Source organism: Crocuta crocuta, unplaced genomic scaffold (genome assembly GCF_008692635.1).
Source record: "Crocuta crocuta isolate KB4526 unplaced genomic scaffold, BGI_CrCroc_1.0 scaffold369, whole genome shotgun sequence".
Taxonomy (NCBI): Eukaryota; Metazoa; Chordata; class Mammalia; order Carnivora; family Hyaenidae; genus Crocuta; species Crocuta crocuta.
Genome location: NW_027529441.1, coordinates 2,720,235 through 2,742,500, shown reverse-complemented (window position 1 = coordinate 2,742,500; position 22,266 = coordinate 2,720,235). Strand labels below are relative to the sequence as shown.

The 22,266-nt window shown below is 40.3% G+C and overlaps 1 protein-coding gene across 2 annotated transcripts in view; it reads left to right on the top strand.

Annotated features, from left to right (window-relative positions):
- MAP3K7CL (MAP3K7 C-terminal like) overlaps positions 1–22,266 on the top strand; it is a 55,982-nt gene that overhangs the window by 23,074 nt on the left and 10,642 nt on the right. For both annotated transcript variants that reach the window (XM_077760188.1, XM_077760190.1), the window contains exons 3-4: positions 10,989–11,050; positions 20,945–21,060. In XM_077760188.1, coding sequence (XP_077616314.1) covers positions 10,989–11,050; positions 20,945–21,060 — 178 coding nt within the window. The remainder of the gene's footprint in view (positions 1–10,988; positions 11,051–20,944; positions 21,061–22,266) is intronic.

Here is a 22,266-nt window from a genome sequence, read left to right as displayed (position 1 = left end):
GCATTTCATAAATGCAGGATTTTGAGGAATAGTTCATACTTAAGTGGCTAGCTTTCAAGACAGGTACATGTAAGCCCCCAAATCCAGGGAGAAAGAGGTATAATATTCTTCCTTGTGATTGTGTCCCGGAACAAGCCTTATGATAGTCAACAGCCTTACAAGGAAAATTTTAGTAGATAAACTTGTTTATTCCAAGCAATATTATTGTATCATAATTTTGGATGAGGCAAATAAATGTGCCATTTCCTTGTCTTTATTTTAACAGAATTTAATTTATGTAAAGAAAAGAGCTATGGAGAGGTGGATCTTGATATTTGGGCTGCATGAATAGACTCTTCCTTGAAGTACAAGACGTGCAGCTTGTGATTAATTTGCCACTATCCTTTGAAAGATATTGCCCCCTGACTGGGAGCGCTTGTGTGTTTTTTATCAGTCAATTTAGATGGATTTGTTCCCGTCTTTCAAATGTCCCAGAAATGCCCGCTTTTGAAATTCATGTTGTTTTTGATACGGTAACTTCAAAAAGGGGCTGTCATTTATTTCAAGTAGTTCCACAAGAAGATGCTTGGGAAGATTTATAAAGAAATCTAAAATTAAAAAAAAAAATTCCCATGATCTATGTGTCCTCAGATCTCTAAAAAGGCATCTAACTAGAGAATCTAGTGCAGGAATGGGTCTCTGTGTTTCTCAGCTTTTCTTAAAATAATCATCTGAGAGCACTCATCAAAAATACATGTTCCCAAGCCCTACTCCTGTATATTGTTGTTTTTTTTTTTTAATGTTTATTATTATTGAGACAGAGAGAAACACAGCATGAGTTGGGGAGGGGCAGAGAGAGAGGGAGGCACAGAAGCTGAAGCAGGCTCCAGGTTCTGAGCTGTCAGCACAGAGCCTGATGTGGGGCTCGAACTCACAGACTGTGAGATCATGACCTGAGCCAAAGCCAGACGCTCAACCGACTGAGCCACCCAGGTACCCCTCTACTCCTGTATATTCTTACGACATAGGTACAGATGGAGGACTAGCGATCTGTATTTTTGCGTGCAAATCAAGCTGTGTACAGAAAGATGCTTTGCAGATATTTGGAGACACTCCCTCTGCATTCTTGAATAAGGAGCAAGTGGAGTGTCACACTGAGCAACACTTGCCGTCACACACACTGTGCATGCCTTTTGAATTCCAGTGCATTCTAGACCACACATTTAGGGGGAAACAAAGGGAGACATCCTAGACTTCCATGGTAAATGGGGAAGCTAAGATGGGATTTTGGGAAGTATTTCCATATTCATGGGTTTATTGCTGAGGGGTAAGCAGAGTCCATGGGAAAAGAGACATCTTTGCCTGTTAATATTAATTTATTCATTTCTTGTAAGCCTAATACAGTTATATTAAGTTCTATTAAGCTTTTTTGCATATTTTTGTATATCTTGCACATTTTTCTGAGATGATTTGGTGTAGAGGTTAAGAACATAGGCTTTGGAGTCAGGAAGATGTGGTTTCTAGACCCGTCTCCATCACTTTTCTTTGATCTTGGTGAAGTCACTCAATTTTGCTAAACTTCAGTTTCCCACAAGGTGTATACAGTGATAATTCACACTGTTGTTGGAAGAATTAAATAACACTATATAGGTAAAACATTTAGCATGGTGCTTGATACAGATTAGGTACTCAACTGGTCCTTGTATCTATGATAATTGATTCTGGAGTATTAAGGAAAATATAAACCACTGAAGCAATTTTACATCCCACCTGTATTTCCCACATCTACTTAATGTCAAGGTAGGGTTTATAAGCATAAATGACCTGAGATTATTTAGGGACTAGTTATCCATTTGGTAGGTTCTGGGTATCCCCGCCTCACCTCTTATCAATGAGCTGAACTGAGTTTCGATGCTTCCAGCACTCTGCCAAAGGTGACAGAGATGTGCAAAAGAGGAGTGTTGCATGATCCCTCATATGGGTTTCATTAGGCAAAGAGATTTGGGGAAAAATCCGTGTCACCAGGAGCAGATGGGGACAGCTTCTTGGGAGATGTGATAGTCAGCCTGGTCTTACAGATGGGTAGGGTATTGTAAAGGAGAATTGTAAAGGTGCCATTTCTGGGTACCAAGCACAAAAAATGGGGGCTATACAACTTTTAACAATTCTTCCTTTTCCTCCCAAACAGAAAGGCTGAGCAAAAACCTAAGAGTCAGGAATTTCGAGAAATTTTACTATTCAACAAATAGTAAAATTCTTGTCAACTGGAGCAGAGGTCTGGATGGAGGAAGAGTAGCATACCATTTAAATGAGCCCTGCTTTGAGCCTTACATTGAATAACTGTTTACATAGCCATAGACTAAAGTTAACAATATAATCCTAAAAGTTCCACAATAGAGTTTGGGTTTGATCAGAAACAATCGAGTGTCAAAAGTTCTTGAGCAAAGGGGTGATAGGATGAAAATGGTAAATGTTCCATTGGTGGCATATCTGGAGTATGTAGAGATGAGAGAATGGATGAGGCTTTTTATAATGGTACAGAGACAAAGTACTGGGTGTCTGGATCAGACAACAGAATGACATCACTGAATTCAGAGTACACTATGAAGGAAGAGTTGAAAGGACTTGGTGAGAGGGGGAGACAAACCAGAGGAGACTCTTAAATACAGAGAACAAACTGAAGGTTGCTAGAAGGGGATGGGGTGGGGGATGGGCTAAATGGGTGATGGGCATGAAGGAGGGCACTCGGGATGAGCACTGGGTGTTATATGTAAGTGATGAATCACTAAATTCTACTCCTGAAATCATTATTACACTATATGTTAACTAACTTGGATTTAAATAAAATTTAAAAATTAAAAAAATAAAAGAAAATGGTAGAGCCGGGGCTCAAACCAGGGTCTCTTTGGCACGGATATCCTTTAAACAATTCCGCATTGCCCTTGGTGGGCTAGAAGCATTGCAACTTATTGATCTGTCTCTTTTTGGGTACATTGCATACAGTGATTGGAAGGAAAGCAAGGGTTATAAATGCACATCTTTCTATCTCTCACAAAGCGTGCATGATCTTGCTTAAACCAGTCTTATTCTATGTAGCAAGAAATTGCTAAAGGACGGGGGATAGTGGTAAAGCTTAATTCCAAGAAATTCTAGAATTGCTTTTAAAAAAAAAAGGACTTGGTCCCGGCAGATGGGAAGTTTATCATTGTTTATTGATTGAGAGCAGAATGAGCCACAACATTCCAAATAGACCATGGACCTCTAGGAGCTTAAATAAAGGAAATTTTTAGGGGAGGGGAACCAAAAGCTTTTTAAAATACAATCACCTCTTCTAGCTTATCATCAGAACCCTTTGTTAAGTAACACTTAGCTAACTGTAATTCTTGGAGGTAGCAATGGCTATCTTTAATAAGCTAATAATCTGATTGACATTATTTCCAAACTGGGAATTCCAAAGAGTTAACATTCTAAACTGGGACATGCATGGAGTTAGTTTTCCCAATAGAAAATATGCAGAAGAGAAACATGAATCCCATCTCTTGGGTTATTAGAGAATCACTGGAGCTTCTCCAATTGGAGAAAACTTAGACTTGGACTCACATGAGGATTTCATGCTCATTACTTGAGAGTTTTCTTTATTTCAGTCAAGCTATGAAATCTGATACATTCAAGCATGAATTTAGCCCTTGACTTTGGGATTTGTTGTTGTGGTGGTTTTTATTTTTTTTTTTTTTAGAAAGAGTCAAGGACACTAGTATCAGCCCAACATAGTACCTTTCACATTTTGTTTTTAAAAAATTCTTTCAAGTGGGGTGTCTGGGTGGCTCAGTTGGTTGGTTAAGTGTCTGACTTTGGCTCAGGTCATGATCGTGCAGTCTGTGAGTTTGATGACAGACTCTGTGCTGATAGCTCAGAGCCTGGAACAAGCTTCAGATTCTGTGTTTCCCTCTCTCTCTGTCCTTACCCTGCTCACATTCTGTCTCTCTCTCTCTCCCTCAAGAATAAACAAGCATTAAAAAAAATTCTTTCAAGCTATTAGAATTTTTCTTATCTGGGTATAAATTTATCATATGGCATTTAGTTTAGAAAATACAAGACCCATGCTGTTGATGTCTCTTTTAAGTAACACTATTCTCACCTATGTTTGTGCGGCAGCCGGAATTGTGCAGAGCAGCGGAAATAGCTCCCGTTGCATCTAATTTAACTGGGCGTTGTGTGACTGTGTAGTGTGCACGTGCAGAATTGGTTCCCAGCAGAATTGTGATGCAGGGAAGTGTCTGTTGTCATCATTGCTTTTGTTCAACACTTTCTATCTGTGGTTCCTTTGGGTATTATTTCCCCTCCCTTCTCAGGGCTCTAGTATTTCCTGAATTCTCTTTCCTCCAAGCTCTCAGTCCTTGTTCAACGGACTCTGGAAAACCTCATTCACACTAAATTTTAAATGAATATTGAAGTTTAATTTTAAAAAAAAGTCTCTCTCACTGTGTTTTTGTTTGTTTGTTTGTTTTGCAAATCCACAGGGGAATTGGTAGGAAGTCAAGGATTTGCCTCTAATTTGGCCCAGAATGGAGAGCACAGTGGGAGGGGGAGGTAATTGATTCCAAAGTCCAGTCAAGATTTTGCTCCAGTCAAATGTTCTACCCTTGAGCTCTACCCCCAGCGCAGTCAAGATGTTGTCTGGAGCAGAAGTTCTCAAAGCTGCTTTGCAGACCTGGTCTCTGATGAAGTTTTCACTTCTCTGTGTAAAACAAAAGCAATAAGGACATGGAATCCCCCTGGAGTTTTTTTTTTTTTAATTTTTTTTATTTTTTATTTATTTTTTTTTTTTTATTTTTTTTTTGGAATCCCCCTGGAGTTTTGCCAGCCAATGAGGTGAGGATGGCCTTTGGGAAAATAGTGGCTGAGAGAGACTTTGTGATGTCACCTTTCCCAACTCTGACCCTACTTCCAAAGCTGCCTCCACACGCCGCTGTGACAACAAGCAGTTGGAAATCCCTCATCGGTTGGTGGGAGTGGGGTCCCCTATTTTTACATCTTTTACAAAGCACAAAATTGAGAACCATGGTTGAAACGTAATCACCAAATACTATAAAATCAACAATACAATATCCGCAATCATTTTGGGTCCTTTGAGTTCAAAGAATCATTTGAGTTCTTTGAAGGTTCTTTGAGATCCAGTTGGATTTATTGGTTGGTATCTGTTGCTTAAGGCCACAAAGGGCAGAAAGTCGGTCAATGTTTATTGAGTACCTAGATGCTTTTACTTGTATCCTCTCGTCCATTTAGACTGGACCAACTCTGTGGGGAGATGTTATTAGACCCATTTTGCAGATGTGGACCATTGACAAAGGGAGATTAAGTGACTTGCCTCAAATCAAGCAGTTAATAAATAGTAGGAAGGGATTCAAAGACAGGCCCTTGGGGCTGTTTTTCCTTTATCACCCATTTGGAGGCAGGATCCATGAGATGTCCTCCAAATGATTGGAGGGCATGATTATTTCTGACAGCAAAGAACTTCCTCAATAGTCCTAGGAAATGGAGAAAGCTTAGCTCTGATTTGCTTTTATAGAGTAGGAAAGAAGAAAAGTAGAGGTATGTTTTATTTGGTGGTGTGCTGAGGAATAAATAATACTTCCAACACATTCTTTCTGAAGCAAATTTTTTCTTTTAAGGTAAATAAGTAAAACTATTCTTATAAAAGAATAAATTGATAAGAACTACAATAATAGTGGCTAGATGAATGTTTCTAAGAAGTATAAAAACCTGCCTTTAAGCTGAATCAGATCTCTCTGTGTGGAGAAATTTCAGTCTATCTGATGTATGATCTTGTTTGCCTCATAATTAGAGGTACTGGTTGAGGTGATATGATGATTACTTTTAATTATATTGGCAATCCGCTAGATATCACACCAAATCACGGCCTGCGTCCACATCCATATCTGTCCTTTTAATTTTATGGGTCCTGAAAAATCTGATGTGTATTAAAGGATTCACGTCTCTCATGTTTAACAAGCAGGAAGCAAAGTTTCAAAAGCTTTTGAGATTTCTCACAACAATGTGATCCTCTGACAAGAAGCAAGGTATATAGATTTTTTTTAAAAAAAGTTTTTTTTATGTTAGAATTGTGAGTTGACAAGCTTATATCACTTATTTCTAAAAATAAAATATGAATCTTGATTTAGATTTAAAATGAAAGTACTCAAAGGTGTTTCATGAATACATTTTTTTTTAGCTAATATTTCATAAAGAAAGTGTTTGCTTTCATGGGGAAGTAAAAGGGAAACATTTCTTAAACTCTGAGTTAAATGAAGAAGGAAACCATGAGACGTGAGGTTGTGGCTGCACTAGGGAAATCTCTCCTAACTGGTGTGGGGATAACTAAGTATTCAGAAGCAACGATTCCCACTCTGCCTACTGTCTGTATTATTCAGATGAAGAACAATGCCTTCAACCCCCACTGTCATACACATACTCTCATATGTACATATCCACACACAGGTGCCTTGCCCCCCATTACCCTTTTGGTTGGGTTTATGGTGAAAAGGAACAGAGAAAGTAAACTCAGTTATATTAAGCATTCATTATTATTACTGATTATTTCCTAGGTACCAGGCTTTAGGCTAAATGAATTGACATATGCATTCCTTTACTACTAACAAGTTCTTGAGGCAGGGAATATCATGCCCATTTTGCAGAGAAGAAACCAAGTCTCCAGGAGATTATGTGCATTGTTTAAGTTAAAAGGTGCCTGACCTGAGTCCCACAGCGTGTTGCACTGACCCTCTTTGCCGTTAGTGGTTAGGGGCCTTCACAGGCAAACGGTTCCAGGAAAATTTTTGCATGAGCCTTGGCACATGTACCCATTGCCCAAACTCACTTGCCTCTTCAATGTAAGTTTGTCCCTGGTGCCCTGTAGGATGATCTCCATGACACTCACGGGCACAATAGCTACACAATTTACAGAGACACAGTGTGAAAAGGACAGGGCTACTTGTCCAAAAATGATTGAGAATTTCAAGTACTCTGACTAGAACACTGAGCCAGGAGCAGGGCCCACCTGGGGGAAGGGCTCTGTGTGTCTACATGGACACATGCCCAGGGAGCCAGCTCTGACTGCAGAGAATGAAGTCAGGTAGAATGGATTCTGGACAAGGCTGCCTCTTGGTTGGGGAGGAGAGTGGGGCTTGGGAGTGTCCTCTGAGCGTGGTTTATCTCTGTCCTGAGGTCTCCTCTGTGTGGAAATCTAGACTCTTCCTACCAAGGATCTGCCTCCGATGGTGCCCAGAGCACAGTGGGCGGAGGAGGTAATTGATTCCAAAGTCCAGTCAAGATACTGCCTCGGACAATGGTTCTCAAATGCTGCTTTGCAGACCTGGTCTGGCTTTGGTATAGTTTTCACTTCTCTGATGTGAAACAAAAGAAATAAGGACCCGGCAGTGAAGTGTTTTGGTGTGTGTTTGCTTCTGTCTCTAACGCTAAATTTATCCAATATAATGGACATTCTTCTACGATTATTTTTGTCTTGAGATTTGGGAACTAAAATGTTCTCTCTGTCATAAAGAGATACTAATGATAGGTAGTTATTTTGAGCCATCTTCACTTGCTGAATAAAAAGCTGGACATTCGAAGGCATGATTCCAAATGTTTTGAGGAACATTTCACTGTCGCGTGAAATATGAAAGTCTGGGAACCCACAGACCAGAAAGTGAAGAAAAGCAGAGTAGCATAGGCTGTCCACTGGGGAACACCCTTTAATCTTAGGAGACTCCTTTCTTTTGGGGGCCCTTGTCCTTTGCTCTCCACCAAGTCCTGGAGTGGATGATGGCTTAGCCCCTTCCAGTGCCAGCATTCTCTGAAAACTCTGACCACATAGCTTGCATTGCTAAATAATAGTGAGGATTTGGATTTACAGACCCACTCGGTCCCACTTATCTGATTCATGGAGAAACACTGAGAAGACAACTTAAGGAAATCTGAAACAGAATAACCTCAAAGGCAGCTAGCTCAACAGCTGTTCGATAGATGCTGAGGCGAGCCCATCATAAAATGTACTATGGCATGTCATAATGGTTGGGATACCAGTAAGAAAGTACTATCTTAAGTACCATTGACTTAGTCACATTGTGTTTGCAAAACAGGCAGCGAACATCTGCTTATCAAAAAAAAAAAATTCCTTTAGAATTCCTTTAGATTCCTTCCCTTATATTTCCTTCTTTAAAAATTCCTTAGGCTACATTTTACTGGGTCCATTAAGCCCACCGTAGCATTCTGAAAATGAATTATTTTTAAAATAATAACACCTTAAAGAATATGAAAAAACCATTTGTCAATTTAGCATACAGCCTTAGTTGCTGTCCAGCCCGTAACAGGCATTCAATAACTATTTGGTAAACAAATATATTTTAATAAAAATGTACTTGCATTCTGATTTTGTCATATTATAAGCATACCTAGTGAAACACTTTCCTTTTTTTTCAAAAACAAAAACCAAACAAAGAAAACAAGCCAAACTTGCCAGAGAGAGGGTCTCTCATATAGCTACTGTACAGTCCACTTTGTTCTTCTGGAATCGTCAAAACAAACTTAACTGCTCTCAGGAACTCCGATCCAATATCACCGTCAAAATGTTTTACAACGATTTGGCCAAATGTTTTGTGGAACAGCTGTGCTACTAGTCTGCCTGAGTCATTTTCCTTCTTTCCTTTTGGCCCAATCGTGTGATTCATCATTCTGCTTTTAGAATATTTGCCTATTTTTAAAACCAGTCAAAGAAGGCAGCCACTGTTTAAAAGTAAACACACCACACATCAACTCAGGGCAGCTATGCAAGCAGCTTCACAAGCCCTGAAATCTCTGGCTGCAGGAGTGCCAGCAAAACCAGATGGCATCAGGCAGCGGAATACAGGACTGGCTTTCAGACTCATTTGTGTCTTTACATCTGTCTTTGGTTTTCTTATTTCCGCTGCCATTTCCTGCTTGGATTCATCAACCTTGAACCCATTGTTTAACCAAAGTCTTATTTTTATTTTGCTTGTCATTGCAACATCCATTACGTGTTTCTATGTCAGTTAATTAGACTTTGTTTCTGAACTCAAGAAATTCAATCTTAAATGTTAATCTGCAAAAATGTCAACATGGTTACATATAAGTGCCACGGTTTAACTGCAGATAATGACACAGATTTCTCTAATGCCCTTTACTAATTCCGGGTCATACCAGTATTTGCTATTTACCATAGCAAAGCAATTGAATAACTTTCTTCTTTTTTGTGATTGAGCAGGAAGGAGTGTGACTTCACAGGGAGCAAGGTGGATTAAATCCCAGGAAGCCTTGAACTCCATTCCTGGCTGTCTTTTAGAATTCTAGAAGGCGGGGCGCCTGGGTGGCTTAGTTGGTTAAGCGTCCGACTTTCGCTTAGGTCATGATCTCACGGTTCGTGGGTTCGAGCCCCGCGTCGGGCTCTGTGCTGACTGCCAGTTCAGAGCCTGGAGCCTGTTTCAGAGTCTGTGACTCCCTCTCTCTCTGACCCTCCCCTACTCATGCTGTCTCTCTCCTAGAAATAAATTAAAAAAAAAAAATTTAGAATTCTAGAAGGCACTGTCTATTCTGGTACCTTATGGAAGTGGTTCCTCCTTTAATGAGTGCTTGTTCATCTCTGATTATAAGGATCGGGATGCCAAAGTATAATATGTTCCCATTTACCCATGCCAAATTGCTCTGGCCTTGAACTCAGTGCACTGACATAATCAAGATGTCTGGGTTATTGAGATTTTATTGAAGTAAATTTAAGTGCACCTTAGGCCAAAATCAGTTTTACAAACTGTAGGTTTTATAATGAAGGCTACCTGTACCATAGCAACAAGTCAATATTTCTGTCTTTTGTCCAATTCTTTGCAGATTAAAAAGCCGGGGTATTTGGCAGAAGTCATTCTGAGTAGGAAGAGAGCACTCAAAGGGCCTGAAGATTGGGCCCCCTTGTGTCCTCTTGACTTAATCCTCCAGCCAGCAGCAAGGGTCTTGGGAGGATTTCCCCATTTCTACTTCCTCTGGGAAGCTGAATAGTGTTAAGTGGGAGTATTATTCTACCACTCTTGGCTAAAATTTACCAGCGACTGTTAATTGCTGTGACCCTTGAGGTGTTTGGCAGAGGCAAACACTGTCCTTGTTTGAATGATCTTTCTGGTAATCATCTTTGATATCTTCAAAGAATTGTAGTGCCTAGAAGGCAGGAGCTCCATTTTGCGCTGGACTATGTTATCAAAGAGTAGGGAGAGAAGACTTGTTCCTGCACTGGGTTTGGTCTGTATCACTTGCTCTTGTTCACATAGAACATCACATTTTGGGGCACCTGGGTGGCTCAATTGGTTAAGTGCCTGACTCTTGATATCAGCTCAGGTCACAATCTCACAAGTTCTAGCCCTGTGTTGGACTCAGGCTTTCCCCCAACAAGGCAGTGATCTGGGCTTTAGGGGAGACCACCACCTGGTGTGTTGAGAAAAAATGCTCTGACAAGGTTGCCGCCTGTTATCCACTGTAACCCAGAACAGGCTCTGGTTAACTGCCTGGTGGTGGTGGTTTGTGGTAAGGGCATCAAAGCTTGCCACCTCAGAGTAGAACTTCTATTTTTCACCAACACATTCTTCTGTCCCATTGAGGTTGTCTTGGTCACCTCATTAGCACCTTGTTAAAGCACTTTCCTGAATACCATGTAATCTGGTTTTGGCTCACATGAGAATATTGAAGGACAAGCAATATTTCTTAATTGTAGAGTTACCAGACTGAACATTTGAGGATTCTGATATTTGTTTGCAAAATTTTGGTCAGGCCAACGATGCTCTCCATGCATCTGTTTGTACTAAAGATGAGCAAAATTGTCTTCTGTTTTCTATCTGTCCCCACCGGAAGTGATGAAAATATACATCACCCAAGCCTAAAGATGGGAAGAGCAGGGCATCTCTCACGAGAGAAAGAGCTCTATAGTGAAGAATCATTTTATTTTCCTGTTTTAGATGATACACCTCCTGAGGACTCCATTCCTCTGGTCTTTCCAGAATTAGACCAGCAGCTGCAGGTAAGGATATTTCCAGAGTCTTTCTTTTTTCCTCTTTAGTTTCACAAAATATAATGAATGGACAAATGGCCTAATTGAGAAAAGACTGACTTGGAGACAGAGCAGGGAGCTTTCAAGTCATGAAGGCTTGCATTTCTAGAGCTCCAAAGTCATGCAACTCTCAAGCAGTGTCCTTGGCTGGGTATCTAGCTATAGCACCAGAAGATCAAGTTTGTACAGTGTAAGTAAGCTTCTAAGGAGCTTAAGGAATTCTGGAGCCTGGGAACAGACTGGTACCTGCTTTCCTTTGCTGCGAATATCTCTGTGTCATTGCAGTGGTGACCCATTTTGAATTGGTGATTTAGTGATAAACTGTGCAGAGGTGACTTGTCATGGGGTGGGGGAGTGGGGAAGATTTCAGAATAATCTTCCTTTCTCTCCTCCACCCCCAATCCCTCTCCACTCCTCTGACAACCTTTTTTATTTTTTAATTTTTTAAAACATTTATTCATTTTTGAGACACAGAGAGAGACAGAGTGCAAGTGGGGAGAGGGAGACCCAGAATCTGAAAGAGGCTCCAGGTTCTGAGCTGTCAGCACAGAGCCCGATGCGGGGCTGGAACTCAGGAACCATCAGATCATGACCTGAGCCGAAGTCAGACGCATAACCGACTGATCCACCCAGGTGCCCCTGACAACTTTTAATAAAATATAATTGTTTTAAGTTAAACATTCTGAATACTGTCTGGTTTGATCCAGGAGAAAAATATTTCTTGTGCATAGTTTATGGATGATCTATCAAAAGGACCCCATTGTAAGACACCAGAGTTATTTGAAAGGAGTTAATTTGTGACATTTCAATTTTCTTTAGATGACATATGGTGATTCCAGGCAAAGATGGCTTTCTGCCTGAAATACTTGGATACTAGCCTTGGGTCAAACGGTCTCTTGAGTGCCTCACTTCACAGTTACATTTAGACAAGTTAATAGGGGTCTTGAATCCTGCATGTAGACATTTGCTTAATCTTTTTTTTTCTCTAAGCATTGATTTTGAAAGCCTTTATGAGGGGTCTGCCACCTCCATTTCGCAACAGGCGTGATATTCCCCTTGTCTTAACACCTAGCAGCTTTTCCCATTCGTGGGTGTGACTGGCATCCTGAAGTCATTCGTGTTTGGGAGCCCTGGTCCTGCCCAGCCCTTGATCAAGGTGGGAAAAGCCCTTATGCAAACCCAACGTTAACATCCTTCTCTCTTGGCTCTGGTTCTTATCTCAATCCACAGCACTGAGTTAAAAACCTGGAAGTAACCACGTCCGAAAGGAAGAGCTGGTGCTCCAGGACTGGAGTGCTCTCTGAAAAAGCAAGCCAGCATGACTCAGATGTGACTAGCTGTGAGGAGTCCTCATTCTCACCTCTGCCACAGTCCTGGGCATTGTTGCAGCCCCCTGGTAGAAAGCCCACTCAACAGAACAGTATCAGTTATACAGAGATTACTGAAGGTTGTCTCTACTCTCTCTAAAATTTCCTCTGCCACTATCAGCCATCTTATCTCCTCCATCTTACCCCTCCCCCCCCCACCTTTCCACCTCCCCATGCAGGATCTTCAACCCAGCTCTCCCAGTTCCTGATAGCTAACCATATCCCCCAACATGGCTTCTTTTCACCAGGGAGAACAACTCAGCTCTCCTGCTTTTCTGTCTGGTATGCTCCACAACACATAGAACATTCGTTGCTTAGATTCTGTCCTCACAGGAGGGCTGTGTTTGTGCTGCTGGTGGGAGTATTGGGATTGTAAGATAATAACTAAATCTCCCGACCCCCAGTCCCAGTTTTTTCTCCTTTATTTTACTATCACCTCAAAGCTAGTTTATTATCATGGGAGTTATATAAAACATATTTTGGAAATAAAACCGTAAATGCATATCCAGGTTCTGGTTCCTCTATCAAACTACAGATCATTAGTTCTACTTTTTTGTATTGACAATTTTTTTTCCCTTTGGGAACATTAATGGTTTTCCCTGGCTCACGGATCATTCTTCACAGGATTCAGGGCACCCTTGGCAATTTTGCAGACAGTTTTTCTGTTAAAGCCTCACAAGATCCATTTGGATTTTATGGTTTTAATTCCATTTGACATATATTAGAAATTAAGTCTATTTAATTATCTTAATCCAATGAAACTGTTTCATCTTCATTGATCCTTAACAAGTTAAGCAGGTGAGAAGCTGCTTTCTGACTCTTGGGTTTTGATCCCCCTCCATCCCCAACCCTTAAAATATGGTATTATTTAAGCCTTCATGAATGGAGGGAATATTCCTAGATTTATACCTAAAATCATTTAAGTAAGCACTTGTTTGTTGGGTAAAGAATATGATTGAGTTCGTTATGAACATTTGCCAATTCTCAAGCCATTTGGTTAGGGTTGCCTCTGTCTGGGGCTGTTGCCTGCTACCTTTATTCTGTCTCCAGGGCACAAATGACTAAAAAAGAAGAGAGCGGGGATGGAGAGGGGAAAGCTCACACAGGAAATTACCTCTTCTTTCCATGCTTAGCCGGGGCATATAAATTTAAGCCATTCTGCAGCAGGAAGTCTCTGTATTGAAAGCAATGAAAATGCTTTATGTACGAAAGGCACAATCCATTCTGCAGAGCAGGCCGTCTTCACAGTCAGTGTCGTGCGCTTTCATCACATAGTAATGGCTGCTGGAATTTTACCCACCATCATAATCCTCTATGGAAGAATAAAAGTTAGGTTACAAAGGAATATGAAGCGTCTTGTGGTTGTCACTATTTGCTTGAGGATAAACTGACTCTTGATTATCTCCACAGGAGCCTTAAAAACTTGCCAAATGAAAACTAAATGATGCCAGGTGATTATTGCCGGCCCTACTCTCTGCAGAGTCTCAGATTTAAATCCTGCCATGCACAGCACACCGAGCATCGCTAGGCCAGGGATGCTTCCCCGCAAATAATCTCATTGGAGCCTTGCCACGATCGTGTGAGCTTTTCTGCCTCCACTTTCGAGATGAGAAACCTGAGGTCAAATTTTGCTCTAAATAAATTTTCTATTTCTGACTAGATTTCGGATTCTGAATCTAGGTAGATTTCTTTCCCTTACACCTTCTGTGAAACCTACGGCCTACTTAAATTACTTTGATAGGTAGAGATCTTTTGTTTCTGGTGCACAAGGTTGTCACAGCTTGGTTATAGAATAACCTTGCAAGATCTGCTCTGACTTTCTGATATCCATTACACATTCTTGTGTTGTTTATAAAATGGAGCTATAAAGTATCTCTTTGGTAGATACTCTATCACCAGTTTGACCCCCTAGATTTTTCTGTTGCTTTGCCAAGAATGTGGACATGTTCGAGCATGTAATTCGTGTGGCTTCTATTTTCACAGAAGCCAAAAAAAGCCCTGTGCAAGAATAGCAGTGACAAACATTTCTCTTGATGTCTCTATTAATGCAAAATGTTAGGCAAGAGACTTTGGGGGTAAGGTAGGTGTTAAAATGAACATCTCTTTATAATGTTCATTTGTGGGCTTTAGGCCTCAGCCCGAGGGCTGCGGGTAGCTTGATTCTATTTTATGCGGATTCCTTTCCTGGAACTTGGTTTCTAAATTCTCTATGCCTATTAGAGGCAGTATTTGGACAGAGCGGGTATAGCACACCCAGTCCAAGGAAAAGAGGCTCAATTCTAGGTCTGCTTCTAAGAATGAATGAAAAATCACTACTTTTCTTTAGGTGTTGGTTTCCTTCTATTTGAAAAAGAAGTAATGCCTGACCTCCTTCTTTGTTCTGAAGGATGGTGTGAGTCAGCACCATATTTGTCTTAAAATTTACACATGTTGTTACGCTGCGGAGATCATCATTTGACCTGTAGATGAACCAAAGCTAAGCTGTAATATGGTCTTAAGCGCATTGGAACAAAGAATATGCTTTTATAATCAGGCAGGGAACATGCTAACAGGTACATTGTAACAACTGCCTTACGGGACTTACAAGGGCTGGAAAATGGGTATCCGCATTAGGTTGTCTTCAATTTGGATCTTACCTCCACACCTACCAGTTTCGTGATTGATATTATTTACTCTCTCTAAACCTCACTTTTCTGAACTGCAAAGTGGAGACAGCACTATCGATCTCACATTGCTTTTATGGGAATTAAATGTGATAATGAGTAGATATAACACAGCGCTTGGGAAAATGATTTGCTCACTTAATGTTAATTTTCTTCTCTAGTGAAATCGTTTTTTGAATGATGTATTTAAGAATTGGTAATTTATCTTTATATGTACAAAATGAGAAGAGAAGCATCTTTTTGGATTTTTGAGTCAGGGATAGAGGTTCTGATGCTCTCTCTGTTTCATTAAGCTAAGGTACTTGGAAAACAATACGCCTTTTTTTTTTTTTTTTTAAAGTCAAATTGAGCAATAGCCTCAATCCTTCCTAAAGTCCTCCCATCTAATCTGAGAAGACGGTGACAGGTGTTTCCGTGGTACACACTGAACTTGCCTTTTCTCAGACAGAGTCTGGTAAGTCCAGAAACTGATGTCACCTCCACAAATAAACAATTTCCGAGCTCCAGTTGTGTGCCGTAATATCTTGTTATCCGAGCAGTCTCTTCTGAAATTTCTTTTGGGTCTTGCATCAGTATATTGCTTGAGATCTTGGAAAGGAAAATGAGAAAACATGGAGAAGTCTTAGCATTCCAGAATTCTGCTACACTGGTCTTGAACATCCACCTGGCAATGCAATTAAGAAATAATCCCATAGAAAACACTGAACATGTCTGCATTTTCTCTCATACACATGTTGGAAACTTTTATAGAGTTATCTGTTGGCTGCTATGACCACACAGAAAATACACACAGATATCCTGGAGCTTTATAATGGTAGCTTTACTTTTTCTTTTGAGAATCCCAGGAGCCATGCAACAAGATGCCTTGTTGGAAAAGTCTGAGACACTCTTGAGTTACCTCTCTCTTTAATATTGCTTACATTAATAAAAATGACTTCAATATCCTTCTCAGTGTTATATAAGATATGCAATAAAATTGCTAGTGTTGACTCTGACTATAATGTAGATAATATAGAAATGTCAATTCTTAAACTATTGTAGGGCTTCCTGGGTGACTCAATTGGTTAAGTGTCCAACTTCGGCTCAGGTCGTCAGTCCGTGAGTTCAATTTGAGCCTCATGTCAGGCTCTGTGCTGACGGCTCAGAGCCTGGAGCCTGCTTCAGATTCTGTGTCTCCCTCTCTTTCTCTGCTCCTCCCCTCCTTGCTCTCTATCTCTCTCTCTCACAATTAAATAACCCCAAAAAAGTTTTTTAAATATTTTAAATTCTAAGGTAACAGAGTTTTCCAAAATTGCAATTAGTCCTATGTTTTTCCATTTAGCTTTAACAAATTATATGTTAATTTTGGAACATTAAAATGCACCATAAATTTGAACCAGATACCTCCCCCTTCCCCTCCCCCTAATAAAGATAACACTGAGATTCAAGGAATAAATAAAAAGTCTGCTCAGCAACAGTAGAATATTTAGCTTCCTAAATATATCTTCTGTGTGGGAAGCTGGGAGAGGAAAATTAAATTCTTACATTTCTTGAGGTGGATGGGGCCAGTAGTATTTGAAGAAACCGAGTAGAAAACGGAAGCACTTATGTTGGCTTTGCCCTTGCGGAGAGATACTTGGCTGGGTCCTCTCCCACGGGGCGCTTTCCAGAGGACGGAGTCCATTTCAGGAGGAGCTCACTATAAACCCGGGCAGAGAGCAGAGATGGGATGGTGTGGCTCAAGCCGGCATTCTTGGAAGAGGAGCTTGTGGTTTCTCTCTTACTTCATCTTGTTAAATCTGTCCTGCTGATTGGGGTGGCTACCAGGGAGAGTAGTGGCTCACTCACATTGCTTGTGTCATTTAAAGCCCTTACAAGCTTCATCCACAGGCAGCAGATGAGGCTGAGGTTGAGGAAAGGAGGCGAGAAGGAAAAGCCCACTCCCAGGCTCTGACCTCATCCAAACCCCAGTCTGGGTCTTGGAAAAATGTGTTTCAAAGTTGGCTTGAGTTGCTGTTAGGAAAATCTCTTAATTTAACCTTCTTAGAACTGGCTGCATTGTTAGAACACTAGTACCGTGGCATTGAGTGACTCTGAAGAATTGTTTCTGTGATTCCCACAGAATTCTCTGGTACACGAAGAACACCTTTACCTTTCCACTTTCAAATCAAGTATCTTTGGATACCTTGTCTTTGGAGTGCGATATTTCATTCTTCAGGCAAGAGTGTGGGACAAGTGTATCCAGAGTGTGGGAAGATGTAGCATAATTGTGGAGAAAATAAAGAAACTTTTTTTTCTCCTGATGTGAATAGAAATTCACTGTCAACACGAAGCATTTATTTATTGCTCGCCTGTTCCCAGCACGGAATGATGACTACAAAAGCCTCTTGGAGGAGAATAGTCAAAATTAAGCAATGAGAATTAAAGCAATAATATGTGTTAATTTTTATTCCAAGAAGCGAAAAGATTTTTCTCACTTGGTTACCACCGGTATACTTTTACATTGTTTAGTTTTCAGTGTGAACATGTGTTAAGCCCGATCTTAAACCCACGTATGGCTGATTAATTCATGAATGTCAATGTTTTAAATGTCACATGATACAAGCCTTACGACAGCTCCATTTTTACACTGGAAGCCTTATTATTGTGCTTGAATTTTAGAAATTGGTTTCCTCAGACAAACACTTTCATTTTCTTCAATGAATGCTGTTGGTCATAGATTGTCTCTTATTTTGAGGGGTTATAAGAAGGTAAGAGAGAGTCACCCGAAGTGAAGACCTTATCATGCTACACACGCACAGACACATGTTATATCATAAGACAATGACAGTGTTCTGTGTCATACAAAACAACATCTCATTACCTATAGTTCTGCTATTTTTTGGGGATGGGGTATAAACCTAAGTATCTTAAAACTCTTTATTCACCAGAATTCCCGTTGGGATGAGAACCACATGTATTTCAAAAACTCTTTGCTGAGTTTCTTCGCCTGGAATAACCATCAGATGCCTTTTAAAGACAGTGGGTCCTGCTGCTGGTTTTTTTTGGGGGAGGTTGATGTTTAGGGTTTGTGGTGAATGGTGCTGGATATAGAGGCGTGAGAAATTTTAAGCTCCCTGGAGAGAAATTTGGGAAGGAGAGAGGAGCATTTGGGTGCAAATGAAGTGAGTTTCAGATAGCGACTCTTCATCGCAATTCTTAGATGAGTGAGGAATAGCGGAGAGACCTAATGATAATTTTTTTTTTTTGCATTAAGTTTTTTAAAAATTTTGGTGAAAACACATAACATAAATTTTTCCATCTTGATAATTTTTAAGTGTACAGTTCAATAATGTTAAGCATATTTACATTGTTGTGCAACTAATCTCCAGAACTTTTTCCTCTTGCAAAACTGAAACTCTATACCCATTAAACAACGCCTCATTTCTCCCTCCCCCAGGCCCCTGGCGACTAATGGAATGATTTTACGATGTTGTAGTGGGTTACGCAATATAACTTCCCTCCTGGCTTAAAAAAAAAAAAAAAAAAGCAAATGATATTGTTCTTTAATTCTTTCATGCAAATTGTGAGGACTTGAAGTGGTGCCCAGTTATATGCCAGGCTGGGAGAAGACAGAGCTTGTGGGAGCTAGAGGCTGAAGTAGCACCTGGCATTCTCTTACGCCCTGAGATGCTGAGCACTAACTATTTTTGACTTGTCCTTTTTTAATTGTGAGAAATCTTGAAAGTAGCGTTATGTGTAAGTAGCATGATCACCCTGTTACGAGCATGTGAGGGTATTGAATATATCTGGAAAGACGCCCTATCCTCAAATACCCTTACAGCATGATCTCACGACCTATACATAATACTTTCAAGTTTCCCACAATTAAGAAGTGCTGGCAAAAAAAGAACAGAGCAAGAAACTTCCCACTTAATAAAAAGCATTGCAAGGTATCAAGCTAAGGGGGAGAAAGACCCCTCCGTTCTTAAGAAAATTGTGTATGTAACTTTCAGTTTTACTTTTTTGATGATGGCATCAAAGAATATTTCTCCCTTTACATGGCTACTCTCATTTATTTCCTCTTAAGACATAAAGCCTTTGCACAGAGTCCTAGAATCTTTTGGCTGTCACATAGGTTAACTATGCTGAATTTGTGGCTCAGGGGCCTCCAAGCAGTGGTAAGTTATGTCATGGACTGAATATAGTTTCTGTGATGTTCGTAAGGACAGGAAATAGGATGCGTAGAGTCTTAGAGCCTTCCAGGAAGGACACAGGACACAGATGATTTAATAGCAACTTGGCTAGGGTGCCCGGAGTAAATTGTTTTCATTCTCCTTACTGTTATTCCTGGTAATTTGCCAGGGTAACAGGTGAAAATTGATGAGGGGGTGGTGATTTCTAGGACATAGACCAGAGGAGCCAGGAGTTCTGAATTCCTTTGGCAAGAGCTTTGTCTCATGGGGTGCATTATACTGTAATACTACTGGGCAGTACTTTTCAATTTATTACCATAAAGAAAGGGGGTAATGGTCCCAACAGCTTGAGTTTATGCTATGAATGTGTTTATGGGGAAGTAGGGAAAAATACTACATAATGTAATTATGATTAGATTTTCCATGAATTTAGAAATAGGAGATGATCCACGTGAAGGTAAATTTTATGCAAATCTATTTCGAATTTTATTTCCTTTAAGAAACCTCTACTCAGAGGCCTCATGATAAATAGGAGGGGTCATCTTATCTATCAGTCAGGCTTTATAGGATTTTATAGAACTTTACAGAATTTTTATTACATCCTGGGTGAGGCTGCTAAATAGAACACCCAAAGAAATCTTTGTCTTTGAAGAATATAACGCGAGGAGCAAGCAGGAAGAAATGCATTACTTCCCAGTTTCCTAATATACAATTAGTGAAAATATGACCTAGTCAGACACATTCTTTATATATACAGACTATTGTGAGAAAGGGATTAGACTGAAGAGCCCGTTTAACAGTGAACTTGCATTTCTCAGATTTTATATACCATTTTCTATAAATAATTGAAAAGGGTAATTAAAAAACTCTTTAAAAGACTATTAGCTAGTGTTCCTTAAAGTAATGTTTTCAATAATGTGTTGCTAACTAGAAATTAGAATTATAAACTCAGGGAATGCCAGCTGTGCAAAATAAAAAATATTTCCTAGAAATAAGTAGGATTTTCAACATGTTATGGGTCTACAGGCTTTCCCTGCTTGTCTTTGGTTTCCTTGTAGATGGGAGAAAAATAAAGGCATGAATCCATGCTGTCTTTGAACTCACATGTTACAAGCATTGTTTTACTTGGGGTTCGGTCTTTCATGGGGTTTGTTAATCCTTGCAAGCTTTATTTCCAGTCCAGCATCATTTCTTCAGTTTGGATGCGTCTCTCAAAAGAGAGCCTTTCTTGTAAGGTTATTCCATTCTACAGGATGGGAGTATGCCTCTGGGGTCCAGGAACAGAAAGTAAGGGGTAATTAAAGCAGACAGCTGAACTATTTTCCCACCACTGCCCTTCTCTGAAGCAGAATTTAAGATTTCTGGGGAGAAGTACAGAATTATTAGAAGACCTATTTTTACTCCAACGCATGGCAAATAATAGACATGTCATGAGCCTCCCGGCTCTGGCTCAGGCCTGAGACTGCCCAAGAACAACACTGGAAGATGAATGTGGGGGATATCAGCCCACCTCCCTATTTTCAGTAGAGCAGAATCAACCGGGCCCTGTCCAATAGTGACTGCTGATGCTATTCTCATGCAAAAAATCTCTCTCTAAAGAACATCAGTAGAGCAAAATCATTGATAATGTATTCTGATGCAAAGAAATGAACTGATTTCTTCCTGTTTTTGTTTGTGAAGCCTCTGCCGCCTTGTCATGACTCCCTGGAATCCATGCAGGTGTTCAAACAGCACTGCCAAATAGCAGAAGAATACAATGAGGTCAAAAAGGAAATCGCTCTGCTTGAGGAAAGGAAGTAAGTACCGTTCCCCTGAAGACTCTCACCTCTGCGTGATGTCTCCTGGTCATGGACTGGGGGAGGTGCATGGAAGGAATGGAGTGAACACTGAGGGTCAGACGGAGGGATGTGTGCAAGTGACGTTCTGTGGTTCAGAGGTTACTAGGCAACTTTCATGTTTTTATCACGTTTGATTACAGAAAGGATCCAAATGGAACTGCTGAGGATTAAAAGCTTTATTTTATGGAGTACTGAGATGAATAACAGGAGTACTTCCCACCCAAACTTAATTTTTTAATAATCACTTTTATTTTATTTTATTTTTTAAGTTTTTTTAACCGTTTATTTATTTTTGAGGGACAGAGAAAGACAGAGCATGAGTGGGTGAGAGGCAGAGAGAGAGGGAGACACAGGATCTGAAGCAGGCTCCACGCTCTGAGCTGTCGGAACAGAGCCTGACACGGTCGAACCTACGAACCAACCATGAGATCATGACCCATGCTGAAGTCAGACGCTTAACCGACTGAGCCACCCAGGTGCCCCTTAATAATCATTTTTAGATCAGGAAGTTAAAAATGCCAAAACAGCTACGCAGAATCACACTATGTGCCCTGTGGATGTGCCCAAAGGCCCCAGAGCACTTTGGCTTGGGGTGAGTTTTAATTAACAGTTACATGGGGGAGTTCCCATGTCAAGTAAAGAAGCCACTGAGACAGATCTTTGGAATAATGTACACGTATTAGCATTTTATAGTCCAATAGCCCGAGGAAGTTTTTTATCTTGATAGCTTCCATTACCATTCCAGTTCTGCTATAGGAAACTTTGGTGTTCTATTAATTTAATTAATTAATTAAAGCATTCTAATTTTACTCACACTAAGCTTTTTCTTTCAGAATTCTCATCCTTTTTAACTGCACTCGATTCTGCCAGTGTCTACCCCAGTGACCCCCATTCTTTCATACTTTCAAAGCATCAGACACCTTCCCACTTTAGCACTAGGAGGTTTGCACTTACACATTTATTCATGAGATCTTCTCGTTAATAGTTGTGTCTCCTACTAAGTGGGAAACTACTAAGGGCTTTGAACCCCTGAAAGCAGGGTGAGTCAGGTGTTACTCACCACTGTATTTCTGAAGATGCTGAAACTGTTTTTGTTGAGTGGTGACCCATAATCAAAACCTATTTTGATTCTTTAACTCCCTACTTTTCTCCCCTCTTCCTCTT